Source organism: Solea senegalensis, linkage group LG2, assembly GCF_019176455.1.
Source record: "Solea senegalensis isolate Sse05_10M linkage group LG2, IFAPA_SoseM_1, whole genome shotgun sequence".
NCBI lineage: Eukaryota > Metazoa > Chordata > Actinopteri > Pleuronectiformes > Soleidae > Solea > Solea senegalensis.
Window position 1 is genome coordinate 2,113,341 of NC_058022.1, and position 26,222 is coordinate 2,139,562.

The 26,222-nt window shown below is 39.3% G+C and overlaps 1 protein-coding gene across 1 annotated transcript; it reads left to right on the forward strand.

Moving 5' to 3' along the window:
• Positions 1-6,661: 6,661 nt before the first annotated feature.
• Positions 6,662-25,214, forward strand: lonrf2 (LON peptidase N-terminal domain and ring finger 2). Its single transcript, XM_044016920.1, has 13 exons — positions 6,662-6,894; positions 8,512-9,275; positions 13,498-13,616; positions 13,824-13,946; positions 14,579-14,752; positions 15,526-15,742; positions 17,392-17,491; positions 18,151-18,265; positions 18,937-19,058; positions 19,153-19,339; positions 20,529-20,663; positions 20,833-20,982; positions 21,281-25,214. Exons 2-13 carry the CDS (start codon positions 8,543-8,545, stop codon positions 21,437-21,439), a joined length of 2,334 nt encoding a protein of 777 aa, XP_043872855.1. The 5' UTR covers positions 6,662-6,894; positions 8,512-8,542; the 3' UTR covers positions 21,440-25,214.
• The last annotated feature ends 1,008 nt before the right edge of the window (positions 25,215-26,222 follow it).

A 26,222-nucleotide genomic window follows, 5' to 3' on the forward strand; every position in this document is an offset into this window, starting at 1 on the left:
GACGTGTTCACGTGTTCCAGCCGAGCAGCTCTTTATGATCATCAGCTGGAGTCTGCTGCTCACTGATGCTGGAGCACAGGTGACACAGGTGTGTGTGTGTGTGTCTGTGTGTGTGTGTGACTGTGTGTGTGTCTGACTGTGTGTGTGTGTGACTGTGTGTGTGTGAGACTGTGTGTGTGTGACTGTGTGCTCTGAAAATGTGTGCAATGTTTTTTTCCACTCTTCCTGAACCAGCGCCCCCTCCTGGCCAGACTAGATGCATGGGGCATTATGGGGGATTTTGTTTGTGTCCCGTGAGGAAGACAGGTGTCCCCAACATGTGAGTGATTCATCAAATGTAGGTCCCCACAACTTCTCAGACATAATGCATTGCCCAGCCCCTTACCCTTACCTTTACCTTAACCTTAACCTTAAGGTCTAACCCTAACCCTTAACTTAACCCTAACCTAAACCCAATTCTAACCCTAACCCTAAAACCAGGTCTTAGATGTGAGGACCGGACTAAATGTCCCCACAAAGGTCTGTATGTTTTTGGTGTGTGTGTGTGTGTGTGTGTTCAGGTATTCCTTATGTCGTGGGGACCTACATCTGTTCCCACAGTCACATCAGAATCAGAATCACAATACTTTGTGTGTGTGTGTGGGGGGGGACTTGTCTTCCTCATGGGGACAAAACTCAAGATTAGAACATTTTAAGGTGACGACGTGTTGAAATGAAGAAATGAATGTAAGTCAATGTGACGTCCTCTGAAGTCAAGGGAACCAGACTGTGTGTGTGTGTGTGTGTGTGTGTGTGTTTTGTGAATGGTTTTGGACACACGTGCGTGCTGTGATGAGCAGGAACACTGTGCTGCAGTCAGTCGACGACACACAGAGTTTCAGTTATACAACGATTGTGCTCAGTGATATTAGTGTCTGAGCTACAGGAGGAGGGGGAGGAGTCAGGAGGAGGAGGAGTCAGGGGGGAAATATGGATTCATTAATATTGTTTAATATGGACGTCCAATCATAGTTGGAAATAAATGAACATTCAATGAAAATAAGTCCAGAAAGAGTCTTCTATTTATTGAGATCAGAAACTAAACTGTGTCTCTTTAATTCTTATTCTATGATAAAGATTATTATAATATTATTATTGTTGTTGTAGCTCATGTTCTGTAAGTTCATTGATTGACATTGATCAAAAGAGCACTCTTAAATTCTCTGACATTTACACCTTTTTTCTTCTTTACATAAACATGTTTTCTCTAATGTTGTTGTTGTTTTGACCAGCACACACACACACACACACACACACACACCGCTGCATCCTCCACGTTTCCCTGACACTTCCTGCCTCTTCACCAACAACTGCAGGAAAGGTGCAGGTCACGTGATGGTCAGCAGCAGTTCTTGCAGCTCACATGTCGCCACTTGACTAATCTGTTAAAGACACTCTGATGAGACACTTCCTAATTATGATTTTCACGTTCTAAAAACAGACAAACAATCTCCACTGAAGAGTCATAAAAATAAAAACATGACCGCTTATTTATAGACAACCACTGAATAAACTTGTTGTGCATAAAGGTCACACAATTAGTAGCAGCTGTAACTATCTAATCAGTCACATGACAGCAATGCATCTATTTATTTGTTATTTTTACAATAATTTGTTCCTTTTACATCAGCGGTTGGAGGTCAGGTCCAAGTTGATCGTGTTCCAGTTCTGAAGTTGGGAGAAAAAACACAGACAGAAATGTGTTAACCATTGTTAGCTTTGTTAGCAATATCCGTCAGTTACAACACTTCTCCACCAGGTGTCAAAATGACAGATGTTTTTAAAATAGAAAGTGTTGGAACGTTGGAAGTTATTCATTATAACTTCATATTAAGTTTCAGGCCGCATGAAATCCATTGGAGGGCCACATGTGGCGAGTTTGAGACCTCTGCTGTATGTGCCCCCGATTAAATATCATTTGGCCAATGACTTAAATGTCTGTGTTTTTGATAAAAATTTCTCTCTCTCTCTCTCTCTGTTTTTCACGCAGGATGCTCTTCCTGATGCAACTCTCTCATTTGTCCCGGGAGTTCACTGGATGTCGTCAGTTTTGAGCGTCCAATTAACCCAGTCTATAGGGAGCGATGCTCAGAACCTTGCTCGGAGGTAGTACCCCAGGCCTTGACCTGTCTTTTGTGATTGGAACGGGCAACCCTGCGGTTACAAGTCAAGTTCCCTTTTTGTAACCATAAAAATGGGTTCAGTAAAAGTAGCACAGTATTTTTTTACTATTGACGCAAGCCGCAGCCTCCTTGGATTCCTATGTTGGGCCTTGTGAGTTTTCTCCGACCCCAGACTTCCCTGGCCAAGTTGTCCAAGTCTGACTGGGGGATCTCCAGGCGCTCCATGGCCAAATGGAAATGGAACTTGTCTTATAATCCTGAGCAAGGTACCCAATCCCCATTGCTACCCAGGCACTGCTCAGTAGCTGCCTGCTACTCCTAAGTCTAGGAAGGTTTCTGGTAGAGGATGGGTTAAATTTAAATTTAGAGAAGGAATTTCCCCTGTGGGACGGATAAAGGACTCATTTAATTAAATATCTCCACCTAGTCTTTGGTCTGCAATGAGGTCTCCTCCAATTTGGACCTGCAACCTCCCTAGGGAGGCACCCCTGTAGCATCCTTAAGAGGTGGCTGAACCACCTAAACCAGCTAATTTCCGCAAAGGAACAGTGGCTGTACTCTCCCAGGGATTTGGAGATTTAGAATTCCTATCTCTGACAGAGACCCCAGCTACCCTTCTGAGAAAACCCTTTTCGGCCGTTTGTACCCTGTTGTGGCAAAATTTTACTAAGACCCTAGTGAATGTAGAACTTATTCTTCTTGCAAGAGGAACAGATGGCACAGAGCATCAAGGCGGTCTGTGCAGTAGTTCCGGGGGAAAGGAGTCACCTTTTGTGTTTTACCCAAACCAACCTGGAGCGGTTGGTTGGTCAGAGAGAGTTTGGGCACAGAGAAGGACGATGTTGGTATGCTGGATTGTCGGTATGTTCCAAGGCTTTATGGAGACATTAGTTCATACATTTCATACAATTTCCCCACTGCAACCCGCAATCTGGTTCTTTCAGTCATGACCAATGAAGATGGACCGGGTAGGTCATACCCAGTCACACACTGTCAGATTGCAATGCAGAGTTCAGTGTCTTGCTCAAGGACATATCAACCTGTATACTAGCACCAGAGCTGGGAATCAAACCCAAAACTTTCCAATTGAAAGATGACTTCTGTGGGGAAACGAGCAGGAGGCAGTGCGAGGGAAGGGTGCTTTCCCAAATTTGTTAGAGGACCTCCAGGTCCGCCTGGAGATCTGGACGGGGCCTAAGATTCAAGACCAGGCTACGGAATGAGAGGCACACCTACTGTAGATGTTGTGATGCAAGCCATTCTTCTGGGCTTTTATTTCATTAGGGGAAGCATATGCTGTGTGAATATGGTGTCACGGTTACCATGGTGACCATTCTAAATGTGGCGAAGTTGGAGCCACTCGCTGGTTGTCACTGTGTTCATTACTCTGTTGACACGATCACAGCTCAGACCGGATGAGTCACTGGCACTGACTGCTGAAGGTGGGGAAATCCTGGGGATTATAATCCATCAGAACAATCTCAGGTGCAGGTGTGCAGCTGGATTAGCACAGGGATTAAGAGCAAATTGCAAGCAGTCGCGACGTCACCCTTAACAATCTGAACTCACATTTTAACGCCTCAAAATTCACAATTCGGCTCACGCTATGTTGACATTTTGGCGATTTTGCGTATCATCTAAACGAGTGGTTCTCGTTCACGTTTTATACCAAGAACCACCTGAGAAAATATTGACCTCTCTCAGTTACACCGTTCTCACCAACGCTGAAATACAGTGGTGTAAATAGGCCCGAGGTACGAGATGATAACACACATAATGCACACTCAAGTGTTGGTGTTACTTCAACAACTTAATATTTTCTCAGTTGTTTCTTGATATAAAAAGTTTGGGAAACTCTGGACACTCTACCTTCTATCACCACTAAATCACCTGAGATGAGATAAAACAAGACAATATAAGATAAGATAGGATTATAAGAAAAATAAGACGAAAAGTGTAAAATATAAACATTATAAAGGTGAAATATGTGCAGGTTTTTTTAAAATGATTATTAAGAGTTAGAGTTATTATTTTTTAAATCAACAAACAACCTTGTATTTTTTACTTTTTAATTCTATGTATTTGAATAGGAGCTTTTGCAACATACATGCATATAGTTTATATCTTAATTATTATCTATATCGTTCTTGTTTATATGAATATTTTGTCTTTATTTTGTGAGTAACAACATTTTATTTGCCTCATAATTGCTGAAATGTTTAAACAAAGTTCACTTTTATCATTATTATTTGTCATTTGGAGCTGGCAATGATTAACAAGATTTGATGTAAATGTACTGTATATTTAAAAAAAAAAAAAGTCTATATTCTGTATTTTATATCTTCATTGTCTATATATATGTTTCATATTATATTTATTATTAAGGAAATGGCTTTTAATATTAAGAAGTTGGAAAGCTGGAAAGCTGTAGAATGACGGCGTGAGCCAGTGACTCATTTCCCTGAAACACCATTATATATTCCTACTAAGTGTGTGTGTGTGTGTGTGTGTGTGAGCCAGTGACTCATTTCCCTGAAACACCATTATATATTCCTACTAAGTGTGTGTGTGTGTGTGTGTGTGTGTGTGTGTGTGCGCGCACATGCATGAGTGGTGTCAGGAGAAAGGAGAGGCAGCTCAACTCTGATTGATAAGATAAAAGTGCTGATAATGTCACACCGTGATATAAGCTGCACATGTGTGCAGACATGAACAGGCACATGTGTCTCACACACACAAAGCTGCTTTTATATCTTAGTGAGGACACATCACAGACATAATGCCTTCCCTAGCCCTTTACCCTAACCTTAATCCTCACATCTAAGTGCCTAACCTTAACCCATAACCCAACCCGAACCTAAAACCAATTCTAATCCTAAAACCAGGTCTTAACCCCAAACAAGCCTTTGTCCTCACAAAGATATGAATACATGCACACACACACACACACACACACACACACACACACACACTTACTTGACCTCAACCATAACTACTACTGTTCTAACCTTAACTTAAACCTAACCATACACGTCTTCACCTTATAATGTAATCATTTACATTATGGGAACTTGATTTTTGTCCTCATAAGGTAGACAAGTCCCCATAATGTGACTGTGTAATCAGATTCACCAGGTCCCCACAACATGAGTAATACCTGGAACACACATACATACACACACACACACACAGAACTCATTGTATGACATTATGAAAGAAACGGGATCGACCCACATTTCACACACTTACATCACGTTTTATGTTTGAAACTTAAATGTAACGATGAGTCTGTGTTTGTGTGTGTGAACACATGAGGTGACATGGGTGAATTGTTTTAATACTGTAAATGTTCAGTTTTCATTTATAATCATAGTTTTTCTTAATGTCATGTTAACACCTTAGTCCAACTAAAATCGAGCTAGTCTTAGTCCCATTACTACTGTGTGTATGCACTTAGTCAGACTAGACTTGGACTTCTCCACCACATGTATCCTTGGACTTGGCAAATTGTCTTAGTCGGACTATGGCCTTAGCCGATTAAACTGTGTGTGTAAATGTACTGAGTGTAATACTGTAGTACATTTAGTACTCCATGAGTAGTCCTCATGGAGACCAAAACCTGGTCCTAATGAACCCTAATGTTAGGGTACAAATTAGGGTAAATACTTTGTTCACATGTTAAAAGTCAGATTTTAGTCAGACTAAGATGATAATTTGGTTTCCCTAATGTCGCGTGAACAAGTTAGTCCAACTAAAATCGAGCTAGTCTTAGTCGGATTAACATACCCGGATAATACGATTCATAGTCCGATTACTGCATGTATACACTTAGTCGGACTGGAGTTGGACTTGTCGTTCTGCACATGCACCAAAATGTCCTCCCTGGTCTTTGACTTGGAGGTAGAGGGAGAAGATTTATAAACTGCAGTGACGATCCGTCAACACCCACCGGATGCGTTCATAGCTCCGTCCACTGCTGGAAAGCTGGAGCCGTGAAACTACATAAATACTGTAAACACTAAGGAACAACCGATTTGAGAACGAGAATTTTGAGAGTGCAGGAGAACAGTATTTCTTCCTCCAAGTACCATCAGTGGACGCTTGCGTACCACTGGTGGTACACGCACCACACTCTGAGAACTGTAGTTCTAGAAGATAATATACGCTTGCAGCAATTCCAGCCCTTGGCCTGAGCCTCAGCTTATATAAAGCCTTACATAAACAATACACCAGTCCCTCATCCAGACACAATCAAACGGAAATCACACATTTCACATGTTTCAATATCACGTGTTAAGCTAGATTTTTTTAAAATAAAAAATAAAAAAGGGGAGCAGAACATTGTGTTAGTTTTGTTGACATGAGTTCAAAAACTAACTCGTGCTGTCGTCACTGTGAGCGGGTTATACAATAACATTGCGTTATATAAGTGAGCCACTTAACGGGCCAATGGGCGCGCGGCACTCGCGTCACGTGACGCCGCGGGCACGCTCGGGCGAATCGCATGAGATCCAAAGAGGCGACAACAACCTTTAGCAGCTTTGAAGCTAGCCGGCTAGCGTCCGAGATGGAGCGCCCGGACCTCCGCTACGGAGGCTCCCCTTTCGCCGGGGCTTGTTTTTACGGCTTGTAAATGGGAGGACACGACACACACGGATGCATGGAGACACACCAGCTTTTCGGACCTATTTGAGGACAAGAGTCTCCCCACATTCTCCGGAGTCGGACGCTGGTGGGTGAAGCAACTATTAGCATTAGCTGCCTAGCTCGCTGCGCCGCTGCTCTCGGGAACCGCTGCGGTTCCGCTGGAGCAAACGCGAGCCTGTTTCTGGATGGGTTTTGACTTATAATGTTAATATTATATCAACATTTTGGCACCGCCAACTTTTAAAATGACAATTAAAGTTCACATTTATGTAGCGCAAAGTGTTGTTTGCGCTAGAGAGCGTTTGTTAAATTAAGCTTCTTACTCGCTAACGTTAAGCGCAGAGGATTTTCACCTCCGGAGACTCTAACAACACATTAATTATATACAAATATGTTTTTATTTTTAATGACATTATTCTGGGATTCTTCTGTTTGTTCGTTTGTACTTTTTGGACTTAAATAAACAGCCTTTACAAGAGGAACATTTCATAACATTCGCACGTTAAAGGGTTGTGTTTTTGTAATTCTTTGCGCAATCGTTTAAAATTGAAAAGTGATTTTTTTTTCTGGTAATGAAGGCGACAACACACAGAAGAATTGGTTAGATTTGAATTCATGGTATTTTTGTTAAAGGAATGGTTATAACTTTGCCATATAAGAGAGTTTTGACATTTTCCTTTAGCTACAATTCTTTCAAAACAAATGTGTTTAAAATTAACTAAGCTATTTAAAACTGTTTCATATTTGTGTGTTTTTATTGTGAAGTTTGGTTTTAATCCAGATTTGAATCCGTGTTGCCAATGGCTGGTGGAGCAGGAGGTTGAGCCACCTCTCTCCAGCATGTAAATAAAAACAGAGACGTGGCTCCTGCCAGCAGCCATATCTACTGTCAACATTTACTGTCAACACAGCTGGAGAGCCAATGGAGCTCATTTTAGTTCATTTTAGTGTTTTACAGATGTTCTATTTTGACCGGGAATTATTCCTAACCTAGTTTTGGGGTCCAGATTTGTCGTGGGAGACGTTTTAATGGCAGTGAAGCTGCTTTTCTTTGAGGTATTTGTAAGTGGTTGGGCAGAAAAAGGTAATCAGTGTTTCTTTTTTGGGTGTAAAGCCCGATTATTATCACCTACAAGCATTAAGATAAGGAGATTCATTGGGGGAGATTTGATTGTTGGCATTCTCAATCTTAAAGTCTCTCAAGGACACAAGCTGAAAATGGTTTGAATTCCTTCCTCGGGTTGAGAGCACGGGCCCAAAAACGTCCACTTATTCTGCTCGTACGTCCTGAAATGTTTTTGTTATAACTTAAAAAACATATGTCCTCAATTTCTCCACGACTAAATTCAACTGGGCATGAAATTAAGTTAGTGAAATCATATTTAAATTGATAAATATATTAGTTTAATTTAAAACTAAATGAAATATGGCTCGTGACAAAGCAAAGACAGGAACATCCAGTACAATAGCTCCACTGATTAAAAAACACCTTGATATATTATGGCCTTTTTTGACTCTAACAGAACAGGTTTAGTGTTTTTTTATTTAACTTATGATGTCTAACATGTGGTGGTGGTCTCTAGTTTGGCGATCTTCATCTGATCTAGTGTGAAGAACCTTTCTAGAATGACTTCCAGCATTTCTGTTTTAAAATTGAATTCTGATCGGGGGGAGTTTGGTCTGTTTTTTTTTTTTACAACAGACTTGTCAGTGAACCAACCCGAGTGAAGAAGATGGAGACCGGGCTCAGGCCTCACCAGGGCGAGATCTTCGTCCACCCGCTCTCCAACCCTGGAGCTGCGGGGATCTGTCCCGAGATGCTGGAGGTGGCGGAGGAGGCCACCCGGGCCGGGGACTTCGCCTTTGCTGCAGAGATCTACAGCTCACAGCTTGCTGACCTGCAGCAGCCGGACAGAGGCTTGTGTCTGAGGAAGGCCGACTCTCTGGCCCGGGCTGGACGCATATCTGAGGCGCTGGACTCTTACTGCACGGCGGCCAGTCTTTGTAAACTACGGCCGGAGGAGCTTCCACTCCTGGTGGAAACCATCGCCCGGACTGTGCGCGAGAAGGAGCTGGGCCTCACTGGGACCATAAACGGCCACTGTATAAGCAGCAGCAGTAGTGGGGAAGATGGGTTTGAAAGTAGTGGCGAATGTGAAGAAGACGAAGCCCTGGACTTGTTCTCCTGTCGCCTCTGCAAGTGTCTCCTCCACGAGCCCACCACCGTGGAGTGTGGACACACTTTCTGCAAGCACTGCTTGGACGATGAGGCCGTTGCAGACTGCGTCCAGTGCCGGAAGAAGCTGCCGAGCGCGCGTCGGGTCAACGTGGTTCTCAGCGGGCTGTTGGACAAACTGTTTGCAACCGAGAGCAAAGCTCGTGCCCTGTGGCTGGAAGGAGAGGTGCTGTGGAAAAAACAGAGCCTCTCTGATGCTCTGGAGAAGTACAATGCTGCTGTGGATCTGGGTAAGAAAACACACACACACACATTCATGTGAACAGTGAAAACAAACATCATTTTAAAATCTTATTTTATGTTTTTGAATTCTTCAAATCCAGTGAAGAGTGCAGTGTAAAACACAGGTGACCTACTTTCTCCAGTCTGTCTGCATGGTGTCGGTGGCGCCCCCTACCATATTTAGACTGTACTGAGGTCGAGTGTTATGTGACTTCATTACCTAAGTAACACACTTCTCTTTTTCTGTTCATTCTCTGCCCCTATTGTGTTTTTATATTGAATCTAGATAGGAAAGAAAACAGTGTCAGAGTCTTTTCTGGTCACAATAGACTCAGTATTTATTCAAATCTCCCTGTTTTCCCACTCATTTTAATCACAATGTGTTGCATTCATTTACATAATGCCAACCCAATTGCAAGACGAGAGCGGCTGTGATGAGCCGTTGTCATGAGATATCTCCTCGTTTAACTTTAAAGAATTGTTACTGGGTGCAGCTCATTATTTTCTGATTTCTTTGTTCTAATTGTATGTCTTTGTTGAAAATATTAAGATTTAGAAGCTTATAAAAGAGAACTTGTTTTATTCATTAGAAAAAACAATACAATTGTCAACAACAATTAATAATCTATTCATGGAATAATCCCAGGAGCTCTGTTAATGATTTATTCCCTTGTGGCTGTCATTAGAGTTTGACCTGTATAGGCTGAAGTCAATCGTAAGTGTGGTAAAATATAACAAATGATGCATAACAATATTTGTTATAACAATTATTGAGCCACACTTGTGCTCCGCCACATTTTTGGATGAACATTGAGATAAAATGAAGTGATTTAAGCAGCATTTATCAAGTTTCTGAGAATACACATGTGTAATAATTGGCACAGTAATGATGCAATAATCCGCCCATGTCTACTACTATATTAACGGCAAACCGGTTCATCCATCACCTGTGGTTGTCTCGGTTTTAAAACAAGTGTTTTGCATGAATTGGCTGTGCACAGATACAGAATGTTCTGTTCCCTCTGCTCATTACATAAAAGCAGCAGCGGTGGTGGTGGTGTGTTTCATAAACTCTGTGCCAGGGCGAGTCTCATGTGGCACAATTTGAATCCTCAGAGAAAGATGAACCATGCAGGCTCTTTGTCCTCCTTGTCCTCCTCGCCCTCCTTGTCCTCCTCGCCCTCCTCTTCATAGCAGTGTCGCAAACTTAAATGGGTCAAGATAAGCCCCAGGTTTCACTCGTCATATACACAGTTTATGTATTTAAGGACATATTAGGCATCTTATAGAACAAATGCACTCACTTTGTCATTTTCAGTCTTGGCGTGGAGTCCTTCCAGATATTTCTGTGCCAGGATCAATATTGATTCATGCCGTCTGTGTTGTGAAGGACACAGAGCAGACAGGCGGGCAGAGTGCCTTCACAGCTTTGGTTCCCTGTGTTGGTGTTTTCTCAATAGAAGCAGCAGGAGGCTCCTCTGTGCTCTGTGAGTCAGCAGTGATGGGATGCTGTCACTGCAACCCAGAGCCAGGGAAAACCTGTGTTATGTTTTATATCATCCAATAACGACGTACATCAGGATATGAATTAGGGTTGAATGGTTTTGAATAAGTAAATCAGAAGGAATGGTAATACTTCAAATGATTACTGTGTGATATTTGTGCAAATCTGTGAGAAACAAGGATGTTGAACTGAAGCAACTGCTTGATTTCTAAGTTAACCGTCAAAACGACAAAGAAATTATTGCAGAAAAGAAAAGAAGACATTTGAGAACATCATCGTCATTCAGACCCAATATTTTTTTAACATTTACTGGCATTTTATGGACCAAACAATTACTCGGTTAATCGATTATGAAAATAATCCTTACAAATATGTTTCCCTTCAGTCTGTAGTATAAGATGTGTATAGGTCAAGACAATAATTAATCTAAAATGCTGGTTTGAGCAAATCGTACATCACTTTACTTTAAAACCCATTTAACCCATTTTAGTTTAGGTCCATAGAGTGGAGAAATAACCTGTTATAAGATGGGCAGTGCTGCAGCTAACACTTATTTTCCTAATCAAATAATCTGATAATTGTTTTCCCAATTGACCGGTTAGTTGTTTCGATTGTGGGCATTTCCCAAAACCTCAAAAATGATGTTCACAAATGTCCACAAACCAAAATGACTCAGCAGTAAATGATTTCTTTGTTACATGGAGCAAAGAAACCAGAATTATTCACATTTAAGAAGCAGAAAAATCACAGAAACTTGTTTTTAACTGTGCAAAAATCATGTGACTGTTATTTCTGGACATGATGTCTTATGTCTCTCCCTCTCTGGACTCTCTTCTCCGCCATCTTTAGTTTATCTAACTTGCTGTTTCACAACCATGGTCATGTGACATGTTAATCCCACCGAGAACACGCTGCTGCTCTTAGTGGGTCAGCTCCACATCAGTGTTCACCAGCACCATGTGACTGAGACACACGTGACTAATAGTCTCACCTGGTTCAGCCTTCAGGCGTTATACAAACACAAACTGGTGTCTTTTACAGCATCTCCTGTGAAACAGGTAACCAGGACATTTTGTAATCATGGAGTTATGAGAAAAAAAAACGTTTTCATAACATGTTATATATCACATTACTGTTGAAGCCACACAATGAGTCCATGTTTGCACCAGTTTTATGTGAATATCTTGTCTCATATAGTAATTTCTTCTTATTAATTCAGTTTTTTATTTAATTTGTTTTTACAAAAATAGTATTTCCATAGATGTTGTTTCATACTTTTCAACACCGATACACAGATTCAACTTTAAAGTAAAACTTAAACCAGATAAATCTAATAATTATTTTCATTGTTGATCAATCTAATGAGTATTATGTCAGAGTATATGTCAGAAAATGTTCCCAAAGGAAAGGATTGCTAAAAAGTAGCTGTTCCATACATCCATCAAGAGATTGACTGCCAAATAATAAGCTGTTTCAGCCTAAATTTATCAGGAAATCAGATAGTCTGGACTAAAATAAGGGCAATAGTAAAATATATATATATACATATATATATATATATATATATATATATATATATATATATATATATATATATATATATATATATACATACATATACATATATGTATGTATGTATATGTGTGCATACCTTTTTCTTTTTTTTTACGAGCGTTTATGTGAAATCTGTCATTGGCCAAAATGTGACACACTAACCTGTTTGAGAACACTTGAGAAAAGTTATAACCTGTTACAGAAGCGACTGGTCACTTATTATCCATCCATCACCATGACAATAACATTAGTTACATGGCCCTTAAGCAACACGTGAAATGGGTCTCATGTCACATGTAACAGAGTTGACCTACTTTGAGCCAGACCTAGAAAATCTGGTCCAACCCCCCGTCAGGTCTCTGCACTGACCTGATGGTGTGTGTCTGTGTCTGTGTGTCTGTCTGAGGTATTACACATGTTGTGTGGACCTTCAATTCGATTATTTTTATATATATATATATATATAAGACATTTTACATTTGTGTACACTTTATTCTACTTTTACCCCATCATTTATTTGAAAGTGCAACATAGAAGCAGATAAACATACAAAAAAATTAACTAGGGCTGCAACTAACGAGTATTGTTCATCTTCCCTGAATCTGTCGGTTCATTTCCTGATGAACTGATTAGTTGTTTCGGCCATAAAATGTCAGAAATTTGTAATAATGATGTTCTCAAAACTTTTGTTTTGTTTATTATTTGCTGCACAGAGACCAGAAAATATTCACATTTAAGAAGCTTAAAAAACTAACCTTAATAAAATCCAAATTGACTATGTTAATATTCTAACTAAAAATGTAAACATTGTTTTTATGAATAGTATTTAAAAGGAACGATATTAAGATTTATATATCGATACTGTTCCCTCCAAGTTTTGCTTCAGCTTTATTTGTAACTTTTCATTTTTTAAATATAGTTTTTAAAGCCTTCAAGTGTGTTTATATTTTATTTATCTTGTTTTTTTTAATGAAACTCATTTATTTTCATTGTATAGACTTAATTTTGATTTTATTCTGTTTTATTTTGTCCTCTATGAATAGAATTATTGTTATCCTAGGTTAATATAAGGGTTGGTTTAGTTTGTAATTGTGGTTAATTCTCCTGGAAATGAATGTAAATCAATAATATAATTCTGACTCTGTGTGTTTTATCTGTGCTGTGGTGCACAGCGCCCTCCTCAGGTCGACTGCTGTGTCAGCGCGCCGAGCTGCACATGGAGATGAGGAGCTTCAGTCAGGCGGTGCAGGACGCCGGAAGCCTCTGCACAACTAAACCACTCTGGACTAAAGTGAGTCACTGTTATTTTATTAAATTAAAGAATATATGAATATAAACACAGTATCATAATACTGTATTGTAAATAAAAATATAACTTTCAAAAACAGTAACTTATCGTGTAAATTATTATGACTTGATATTAAGGATAAAAGATAAAAAATTTTAACAGAAGAGAGTAGAATAAAACTTTCTAATTGTATATTTTTGTTAATTTCAGGCTCATTATCTCAAAGCCACAGCGCTGAGTAAAGCAGGTCGCCATGACGAAGCCTTACAGGAGTACATCCTGTGTGTGGCGCTAAAGCCCAACTGGACCAAAGTCAAACTGGAAGCTCAGAAGGTAAGAGAGGAAATATTCAATTATAAATGGATTAAAACTCTGTGGTGTAGTTTTTCAGGTGACACAGCTGTACAATTTTCTGTTTTTTTATTTACTTGTTGTAGAAATTGAATTTTCAACCTTTTTGTTTGAAAAAAGGTTAAAAACCTATGTTTAGTCTGATTTTAAAGTCTAATGTATTTTTGACATTTTTTGTTCCTAATGGGATATGAAAATCAGAAATATATCGGGGGGAAAAAGGCCTTTAAAGGCCCATTCTGTAAGAATTGGTGACATCTAATGGTGGGACTGCAGATTGCAAAAATAGGAAGGAGTCTTCCATCAATTTTCTTAATTTCTCAAGTTCTTCAGGGAGCTACGGTGGCCTTTGCAGACCAGAATGCATGTTCTTCTGCATTTGCATAATAACCCGCTGTTCTGGCTGCTGTACAAACAAGATGGTGGCACAAGATGCAGAAATATCTTTTTCTAGAGCTGCAAAAACACATTTAATTTTCGTTTTAAAACATTTACAAAGATAATTATGGGTCGTGTATTGAATCTGCTCATGAACATAAAGTGCATTTAATCGTTTTTAAACGTGTCCGATCACCTCGAATTGAGTGTCTTTCCCCGTGTTTTTCCACGTGCAGGTCCTCAGCGAGCTCTTCTCGTCCGTGTTCGAGAGCGAGGAGCTGCCAACGCCGATGCATCCTCTGCAGGGAGGTTTGGCCACGCGCCTCATCAAACCAGCGGCTCTGCTCATGTCCCTGAGGCCGCTCACGCAGAAACCAGGCTCCCCTTCCTTGTGCTCCTCCTCCTCACAGGTACAAACACTGAGCAGTTTTTACATTGAGAAAAATGGAGCCTCCATTTATAATAATTGTCCTTCTGTTGTGGACGTGACAACACTTTAGTGGAAGGAAAGAACTTTCTTTTGAGGTTTAAATTTGCATAATGAGTGCAAACATGGCCTCGGGTGAAGAACATCATATTTGACATGTGGGTGTGTTTTTGTCAGCAGGTACATCTCAGGTGATTCTGTCACTCTAGTGTGAGAATATGAATAAATCCTTTCAGATCTGTTTTACGTGGTAGTAATTTAGTCACCAGCTTAACCTGGTTGTCTTGGTCTGAAGTCTTTAAGGGTTAGGGTTAAACCTGGAAAATGTCAGAAACTAACAAACATATCGCCACCTAGCGTAGCGAAGTCGGACACACTTCGTACAATAAGTCGATTTCCCCGCTAGTGCATATACACTGGGACAAAGACAGCCGTCCGATTAGCTGGTCTTAACCTGCGTATGGAAACGTACTGACTGTGCTGTTTGTCTGGCCAAGAGGCCAAGCTGTGTGCAGACCACATAATCATGACTCCAGAGAGTCTGATGTGCTTCTAGGTCGTGTTTTTTAAACTGTATCTTAAATAGAAAACACTGTGGGTATTTTCTATTGACATCCTCACAGAGAGTTTCCCTGGAGCAAAGCGTGACTGTCAGATTGGATCATCCTTTAATAATCGTCTCACTATGCTCTAATCCAATTTCTCTGTCTCTGTGTGTGTCCGTCTGTCTGTGTCTGTCTGTGTCTCTTCGTGCAGGACTCAGAGTTCAGTGTGACAAAAAACGCCCCCGTGGACAGCCCGTCCTCCAGATTCCCGACCAGCAAATCAGACCCGGCTGCAGACGAGGGCTCCACCAAGAGCCTCGCCAACGTTCTGGCAGCACTCCCGGCGCCCCCAAGTGGCCTTAAGAGGAAACTCGGCAGTGACGGACCCTCTGCAACCTTCAACCCGCCATCCAAACTCCACAGACCTGGTCTAAGATTTATTTAAATATACACCGTGATCCCCTGAATATCACTGTCTTCATAAATACTAAACCCATTTCACACCACTTGAATGTGAGGACATGAGAGTTTGAATTAGGTCATGAACAGGCTGCCAAAAAATATAATCGTGTTAAAATATCTGTCAATGACGCAGGGAATGAAACAAAGGCAACCGCAACGAGTTCAGGAAACAAACTGTACTGTACTTGTGATTGTTTTTGGCTCATGGACATGAAGGCGGTAAACTAAACCAGTTTAACTGCTCCAGAAGCCAGAGAACAAACTCAATTACGTGCAACACATCAATACCTGGATTTATGGGGTGTTCATTACAAACATTGTGTATAAAATCTTCCATTTTTAAAGACTTGAGATTCATGATCTGACGGGTGCCATGTCAGTTTAAAACAACAAAATCACAACAGGCATTACCTGCGACGAGAGATGACACGATACCACTTTTTCATGGCCAATACCAATATCACAACCGTCAGTATCTTATACTGATATCACAACCGTCAGTATCTACTGATATCACAAACTTTAGTATATTATACTGATATCACAACCGTCAGTATCTTATACTGATATCACAAGTATCTACTATCTTTAATTATACTTATACTGATATACTTTCATACAAACAGTATATTATACTGATATAAGTATCTTATACTGATATACATCCGGCACAAACTTTAGTATTTATACTGATATGATATCACAAACAGTATCTACTGAGTATCTTATACTGATATCACAACCGTCAGTATCTTATACTGATATCACAAACTTTAGTATATTATACTGATAGCACAAACTTAAGTATCTTATACTGATGTCACAAACTTTAGTATCTTATACTGATATCACAAACTTTAGTATCATCAAAAACTTTAGTAATATACTGATATCACAAACTTTAGTATATTATACTGATAGCACAAACTTAAGTATCTTATACACTTTAGTATCTTATACTGATATCACAAACTTTAGTATCTTATACTGATATCACAAACTTTAGTATCTTATACTGATATCACAAACTTTAGTATCTTGTACTGATATCAAAAACTTTAGTAACTTATACCAATATCACAAACTTTATTATCTACTGATATCACAACCGTCAGTATCTTATACTGATATCAAAAACTTTAGTATCTTATACCGATATCACAAACTTTAGTATCTTATACTGATATCGCAAACTTTGGTAACTTATACTGATGTCACAAACTTTAGTATCTTATACTGATATCACAAACTTTGGTAACTTATTCCGATGTCACAAACTTTAGTATATTAATGCATAAACGCACATATCAGGTCATCACTGGAGTAGAAAGATTTGATTTTATAAATGTAATCACTGATTAAACATGTGATTATAAGGTAATAATCTAACAGTCATGTTTATTATATGAACAGTGTGATTTTAGTGAAAACAGTTGAACTGTGGCATTTATATGAGGACATATAAAGGTGACCTCATCACGACAGTGGACCATGTTTATTTATTAGCTGCAGACACAGTAAAATGCAGGAATTTATCGTTTTGAACACAGGATTTTAAATGAAAACACACACGCAAACACGTTTTCTTGATGTTTCGATTGTTTCTTTTGTGCAGACGAGGGGAGTGGCGCTCAAAGTGTCCCTGTGAGAGGAGGAAGGACGTTTCCTGCAGAGCTGCTGGACAGTGGAGACATGGAGTGTTCACTCTGCATGAGGTGACTGCTCACACACACACACACACACACACACCAGGGTCCCATGCAAACTTGAAATCCTTCATTTGGGTCATTGAAGGTGCTTGATTTTTTTGAACAAGAAAAAAGTGAAGTTGATATTTAGGTAAATGTCTCCCTAGTTTGTTATGACGCCTCCTACTCTTTCCTTGAATTAGTCCTGGAAAATCCCCGGAAAGTACTTTAATTTGAGGGAACTGGTCCTAGAAAGTCTTTGAAATGTTCTTGAATTTGAGGGAATTGGTCCTGGAAAATCCCCTAAAAAGTCCTTGAATTTGAGGGAACTGGTTCTCAAAGGACCCTAAAGGTCCTTGAATTTGAAAGAATTAGTCCTGGATAGTCTTTGGAAAGTCCCTGAATTTGATGCCAACCAAGGTGTGAGAACCCTGTATTTACCAACTACAACTAAGTTTCCAAATCTGAAAAAAAAACCCACTGACTTTGACCAAGATCCAGATGCACATCATCCACATGCAGAGTGTGCCGCACATCAATAACAGTGGACGCCATCATGGACGAAGACAAGCTCTTAAAAAGTTGTCCTTCCATCTTAAGCTGTGTCAGCACATTCTAGTACAGCGCACAGTCTGATTATTTCTTCTTATTATTATTACATTTGACATTTGGTTTTTGTCCTCCAGGTTATTCTACGAGCCCGTGGCCACTCCGTGTGGACACACTTTCTGCCTCAAATGTCTCGAGCGATGCCTGGACCACAACCACAACTGTCCTCTGTGCAAGGAGAATCTGTCTGAGGTACACACACACACACACACACACACAGTCCTGTATGAAGACAAACACACAAACTATCATAACATTATTAAAACATATACAACATAACATTTTTTAGAAGAAATTCATGTTTTTCTATTTCTCCAACCTTAAAAATTATATTGAAATAGTTATTTGTATTTTTAAGATGTTAGTGCACATAGTTACTAATTGATAAATAACTCAAATGGAGCCAGTAATGTTTCAAACTTTTTTGGTTTTGGGCCTAAAATGACTCTAAAATGGAAGTGTGCTGTGAACAAATAACTATTTTAATAATTGTTTAATCCTTTGGTTGTTTTCTTAATTAATAGATGAGTTGTTTGGTTCATAAGATTCAAGGCTCAAATTGAATTATGATGTTTTCAGTTTTAGTGATTTCTTTGTTGCAGGGGAAAAAAAACGGGAGGAAATGATCATATTTAAGAAGCTGAAAAATTGTAAAACGTGTTTGATTGCAAAAAAACACAACAATCGGTTAATAATTAAGTGATCAATTAATGTTTGCAGCCCTAAATGATGTGTTTCTAAAGTAGAATTTTTATGTAATTTGAATGAAAACAGTTGTATGGATGTAGCCTTGGATATGGAATTTTACTTTGAAATTTCTTTCATGATTCAAAACAAATTGTCTCTCCGTGTTTTCATTGCAGTATCTGGCCACCAGGGGCTACAACAAAACCCTGCTGATGGAGGAAGTGCTGCAGCGTTACCTAGGAGACGAGCTGGCAGAGAGGAAGAAGATCCACGAAGAGGAGATGAAGGAGTTGTCCAAGTCAGTTTCACTCACATCTGAAATCCTCTCTCTCTTTTATATTAAAGTTGTAGTTTTTCCTCACACGTGTCTCTGTGTGCGTCGTCTCTCGCAGTTTGAACCAGGAAGTGCCGATCTTTGTGTGCACCATGGCCTTCCCCACCATCCCCTGTCCTCTGCACGTGTTTGAGCCTCGCTATCGTCTCATGATCAGACGATCCATGGAGACGGGGACTAAACAGTTTGGCATGTGCATTTCTGATGAACTCAAGGGATTCGCTGACTACGGCTGTATGCTGCAGGTGATCTGTCCGTCTGTCTATCTATCTAGTTACCTTTAAGATTGTCTATCTAGTGAGCTAAAAATATAATCTATCTAGTTAGCTTAAGATTAGCTAAAAATATTATCTAACTAGTTAGCTTAAATTAAGCTAAAATATTAGATCTCTAGTTAGCTTAAAGATTGTCTATCAAGTTAGCTAAAAATATCTATCTAGTTAGCTTAAAGTTAGCTAAAAATATTATCTATCTAGTTAGCTAAAATACTATCTCTCTAGTTAGCTAAAAATATTGTCTATCTAGTTAGCTTAAAGTTAGCTAAAAATATTGTCTATCTAGTTAGCTTAAAGTTAGCTAAAATATGATCTATCTAGTTAGCTTAAAGTTAGATAAGTATTATCTATCTAGTTAGCTAAAATATTATTTATCTAGTTAGCTTAAAGTTAGCTAAAAATATTGTCTATCTAGTTAGCTTAAAGTTAGCTAAAATATTATCTATCTAGTTAGCTTAAAGTTAGCTAAAATATTATTTATCTAGTTAGCTAAAAATATTGTCTATCTAGTTAGCTTAAAGTTAGCTAAAATATCATCTATCTAGTTAGCTAAAATATTATCTATCTAGTTAGCTTAAAGTTAGCTAAAATATTATCTCTCTAGTTAGCTTAAAGTTAGATAAAAATATCTATCTAGTTAGCTTAAAGTTGGATAAAAAGTATTATCTATCTAGTTAGCTTAAAGTTAGATTATCTATCTAGTTATAGCTAAAATATTATTTATCTAGTTAGCTTAAAGTTAGCTAAAAATATTGTCTATCTAGTTAGCTTAAAGTTAGCTAAAATATTATCTATCTAGTTAGCTTAAAGTTAGAAATATTATTTATCTAGTTAGCTTAAAGTTAGCTAAAAATATGTCTATCTAGTTAGCTTAAAAGTTAAAAATATTATCTATCTAGTTAGCTTAAAGTTAGCTAAAATATTATCTATCTAGTTAGCTTAAAGTTAGCTAAAATATTATCTCTCTAGTTAGCTTAAAGTTTGCTAAAAATATTATCTATCTAGTTAGCTTAAAGTTAGATAAAAAGTATTATCTATCTAGTTAGCTTAAAGTTAGCTAAAATATTATCTATCTGTCTATCGATCTCTCTTTATCTCTCTGTCAAATCCAACTCTTTGTCTTACATTCATCTAAATCCAGACTGACCTTGTGTTTCAGGTGCGAGACGTGAAGTTCTTTCCAGACGGTCGCTCTGTGGTCGACACCATCGGCGTGTCTCGCTTCAAGGTCGTCAGTCACGGACAGAGAGACGGATACAACACGGCCAAGATCGAGTACCTGGAAGACAAAAAGGTGAACAGACAGAGAGAGAAAGAGGGAAGAAGGAGGAGTGTGGGTGCGAGTGGGCTGTATTTGAATCATCCGTTTGTCCCTGAAAGCAGCACAAGAGAGAGCTCTTCTTCTGCTGTGCTACATAACATATCGTCACACATATAAACATTCATCTCTCCTCTCCTCTCAGGTGGAGGGCGAGGAGCTGACGGAGCTGCTGAAGCTGCACGACGCTGTGTACGATCAGGCCAACAACTGGTTCACGTCGCTGAAGGACAACATGAAGAGTCAGATACACAGCCACTTCGGTCACCTGCCCGGCAGAGACCCCGACCCACAGGTGCGAGTAATCCCAGTCAGTTAAAGTGTCTCTACTGCCTCTCTGTGGTAAAAACCAGCTACTGCATTCTGGTCTTTTCCTCCCATGTGGCACAGGGAAAAAAACACATGGTTTCAGATATCGTGGGATCAGATTCAGGCCTCATTTTAATGTGAAGTCAAATCAGATGTAAACGAAGCAGACAGAGCAGATATTCATCTTTGAGGGCGTCCTCAGGTCTCTGGTCCACTCTTGTGTCACTCTGGTCAAAGTCACTTACTCAGCATTCTTTCCTTCTCTTCCTCTCTCTCTTGTTCAGTCCAGTCCCAGCGGTCCGGCGTGGGCCTGGTGGCTGCTCGCCGTCCTCCCGCTGGAGAACCGAGCGCAGCTCACCATCCTGTCCATGACGTCGCTCAAAGGCCGGCTCCTCGCCATCCGCAGAGTCCTCATCTTTGTCACGAGGAAGAGGACGCGGTGATTGATGCAGCAGACCAAGCGGGGAACTCTCGGTCTTCTATGCAGTTCAACAACTCACTCACTCACTCACTCACTCATTCATTCATTCATAGGTCATTGACGCGTGTGACTGGCTGAACTGAACTACCACATGTTTTTTATTTAAACCAGTGACCTCTCACCCTGTGTTTTCTCAGTCCGCTTGAGTCCCGTCGCTTCCATTTCGGTCTCGTCTGGATGATGTTTTTTCCTCCACTCAACTCTGAATGATCAAAAACCACATCATGACTCAGCACATGGAGCCAACCTGTAGCTGCTGTGAATGTGTGTGTGTGTGTGTGAATGAGTGAATGAGGCGGACGTTACGGAGGTTTACGTGTGCAGTTCATTCACCGCGTTACAGATACAAACACAGTTTGAACCGGAGGACGAGTCTGAGCTTCACTGGATGCGTCTTTGTCGCAGGAAACATGACTTTCTCTTCAGAGCATGCACTGATCGAGCTTTACGGTAAAAATAGAGAGTAAAATTTCCCTTGAGCGACACTTTTGTCTACTCAATATCTGTATTTGGCACAAATGTTAACACTTAACAAGGCAATCACTGGCAGACTTCACCCCATTCACGCAACAGGCCTCTGTTGCCCTCTGTTGGTCATATCGGCAAGTGCGGAAACACAAACAAACAGAACGAGCCACTAAAAACAATACTTGACATGCCTAACAAGGCTTTTATTGTGAAATATATAGTATATATAGTCCTGGCTCTGAATGTTTAAAGATGTATGAACTCTCACGATACGTTGATGGTGTTGAAATGTCGTTATCAGGATAATCGCGAACGAAGAAACTTAACAACACACAAATAAAGTTGTGTTATTTTTACGCTACGTTGGTTTTTGGTCACGTGAATAATGTTTTTCATCAGTTTCCAGAGGATTTCAGAGTCAGAGTCGGCAGGAAATGCCAACAGATCATTGTGCGTCATTATGTGCGAGGCTTAGCTTTTGCCAAAGTGGTGTTCCGGTGCGTCCAGTGAGGCTCAGAACCAAGTTCAGAAAAGCAGAAATCACCTGTTGTTACATAAACAAAGCAGTATTTTTTTTTACTTGAGCTGTGACAAAATAAAAGGAAACAAATCGTGCTGTTCGAACGAGCTCGCACAAAAAACACAAACTTCACCACTGAAATATGAAGCAAACACTCCTGAACACACATGTGAATGTACTTTTATTCTCTCGCTCTCTTCACTACATGGACAGAGTCGTGCTGAACAGCGTCTGCGTCACTTGAAATCTTCCTGCCTGAGCCAAAATTCACCTTCTTACACAAAAACAAACAAACCCTGGCGGCCGCCTCAGCCGGCAGCAGCGTGTACCTCATCGTCTGATGGATAAGTGGCGAGACTCCAGACTCATGTCCCCCGCCGTCCCCCGTCCTTCACCCTCCCTGTGAACAAACTGTCCACAACACTCTGCTCCACTTGTCCTGACAGACGTTTTTTTTTTTTTACGACGCACGGCTGAGGACGACGTAGAAGAAGCTTTGTCCTCTCAGATTCACCGGGTCTGGATTCTTTTATTTTGTCCTGTTGTAGCAGAACTCTGGACTTCAACTACAGACTTGGTTTTAGTTTTGTTTTCCTTTTTTTTTTTTTTAATTTTTTGTTTATATTCTCTTTACTATGAACCTGAAGTATAAATGTGTGGTGAACTTTTGAAGTTGGGTGATTTCTATGTATATCAATGTTACTCTGAGGCCTTTTTAATGTTTTATTTAAGGACAACTGTCTCTCTCTCTCTTTCTTTCTCTCTCTCTCTGTCCCTTGAATTTCTTCTCTCCCAGTGCATTTGAACGCATCACATCGCAGTTACCGCACTTAGAAGTAGACGTCAAAGTGTTTCTCATCAAGACACAGAAGGAATCCTCGACTCTGTGTGTAAAAAATGGACCTAGTAAAGTCCGCGAAGTAGCATTTTACCACCAGGGGGCGACTGTAAGAATTTGAATGCAAGTTAATGGGAAAATAAGCTTAAGTTTCAACTTCCTCAAGAGAAAAGTGATGTCCGTTTTGGAAAATATGTTTACATTTTTAAGGAAAATGGACGTCACATATGAGAGGACCCACTTTTCAATAACAATCCTGCAAATTTACGTTTGTAAAAAAACCATTTATTTTGAATCGGTAAATTATTTTTATAAAAACGTCATTTTAGGCATGTTATTTAAAAACATCTACACTTTGTTTGGGGACCACAAAAAAAAATTTCCCTCGACCCATCTGAGGATCCCTTAGTCACGGTTTGGGAACCCCTGCACTATGTACTACCTCCATTTTAATTCACCCTCTCGTTATCGTTTGCTCTCTAGTTTTCTAACTCAATGTTGTCACTGCGATAAAAACATGATCGCGAACATGTTTTGTCTTTAAAATGCGACTTTTTAATTTTATAACCATGTTTAGAGCAACTTTCTTTTCTGTTTTTCCCCTGTACGTTTGAGTTTTTTTTTTAACCAATACACGATATTGATTACAATTTTTTTTGTTTGTCAAAATTAAAGTGGCAATTTCTCAAACGGCTCAAGTGTAGCGAACTGCAAATGCTGCGATTTTAGGAAATTCCTCATGTAGCAGATTTGACTCGGGGTTTACGATTTAACTGTCATCTGTTATAAATGTTGGTCTTTGTCTCTGCGTTTTCAAGCAGTGGTTCTGAAAGACTGGGTCGGGACCCAGATATGGGTTGCAGGAAAATTTTTTGGGTCCCTAAGGAGATGAAAATGTAGTTAAATAACTAAACTTTCAGTTACTAATTCGGAATGATATGACGATAAATCCGTTGCTACATTACGTACAAATGTTCAGTTGTTGCGTTGTTTGTCGCGATAGTTTGCCATCTTTTAAAAAGCGAGTCTTCGCATAGAAAGTTTCGGAAACACTCGTATATCGTGTTTTACTTTAAGCTTTATACGCAGGGATTTTTACTCTGAATCCTGACTTTAAAACTATATTTTGAGTTAAATTTAAAATATCTGATGGAAAAATCGCAATCACCTCGTTGCCTCAAGTTTTTCGTGAGTTAGTAAATTGTGTAAATATGGTTGTTAACACTTTTATAAGTCGGTAAATACTCAAGAAACTCTTTGACAGGTTTTTATTGAAAAAAAAAAGAAAATATTCATTAGATTCATTGTCTCACTATTTGGCAAGACCATGTTTCTGCTTGCAACCCTCAATTTATTTTCTTACAGATTTTCTCTGACTGTAACAAATGACTTATGAGCTCATTGTTATGAGTAAAACATTGATAGATTTTTGATCAGTTACGACACCATTTTGATGTTTATTACATGTTAATAACCTAATTGTAAACATGCATAGTCGTTTATAAAGGTTTTCTTTCCGTAAAGTCGTACCCAGCTCTGTTTTGAAACCACTAAACATTTAGCTGCTGTTGTAAACATCGCAGGTTTCGGGCGATTCCGAACATCGGCCTCCGTGCGCGAGGATCCTGTTTGTGCTGATGGGAAACTTTATCGTAATCGTCAACGAGTCAAAGTCGTAGTTTGTAGAACAGCTGTGGGATTTATTAGCGCGCGTGTGTGTGTGCGTTAAAATGTAACTGGGTCTCCTGTAAAATTCTGTTCCTTCCAGATGTTTGTGAGTCCACTGCAGTCGCTGGCTCTGTACAGCAGGGGGAGCTGTGTTGACAATGTGCTGCATTTCCCTTGGTTTAGTTGTCGAGGGGAGATATTGATACCTATTTTTTATGGAAAATAAAGAAAGTCACATATTAACTCCGTTCTCTCTCTCCATCTGTCTCTCTGTTTCAGGTCAAATGTTTCTTTTTACAGAAGTAAAATAATAAAAATCTAGGGTAATTTTCCAAATACGTCAAGTATAAAAAGTAAAAAGTCTCTTCATCTACCGAAGGAGATTATGGAAACGAAATACAGACACTCAGAAAGAAGATGGAATTATGGGATTAAAGTCCTAATTCTGAGGCAAAAACACTTTTTTGAAGTCTGAATTCTGAGGAAAAATAATGATGAAGAAAAGTCATTTATTCAATGTTTTTTTTCTCTTTTTGAGGGAAAAACAATCACTTGGAACAAATGTAAAAAAAAACTGCTTAGTTGTAATTTCTCCCAAAAACTAAACACACTTAAGAATGAAATAGCAGTGGTATGGCACCATCTAATGGCCAAAATCAGTATTACAACAACAGACACTTCATCTTCAAAACCAAGTACCTGTTGTAGCCAAACTTTTTCTTCATTCACTTGAGTGCAATCATTTATTTTTCCTCATCTCAAAAAAAAATAAAAATAAAATTATCCCTAAAATTAATGAAAAATAAAGAAAATTTGCTCTGTGTATTTTATAATATATCATTTAATTAGTTGGTGGTCGCAGTAAAACCTGATTTTTCTGTGTCTGAGTTTTATTCTAGTTTTCAGTGTGAAGCTGTTGCTGGGCAAAGACAAGTTCTGGGATGTTGTTATATAAAATCCTCTGTGGGCTGTGAGACAGTGGTGTGTGTGAACCACAAGGGGGCAGTGTTTGTTAATAAAATGTCAGGTGGAACAAACGTAGGGCCATTGAGTTCATGCAGGGTTCACACTGAGATCACTGATAAATCACACTTTGATTTTTTAAAAATGACAAGTTTTAGTTGTAAAACTAAGACAATGATGAGTTTTATTACATTTTATAAATGTGAGTGAGTTATTTTCAGAAACTATAAACTCAGCAGTGACACAGTGGCTGAAAGTCTCATGTGCTGGGATTAATGTTGATGAAGG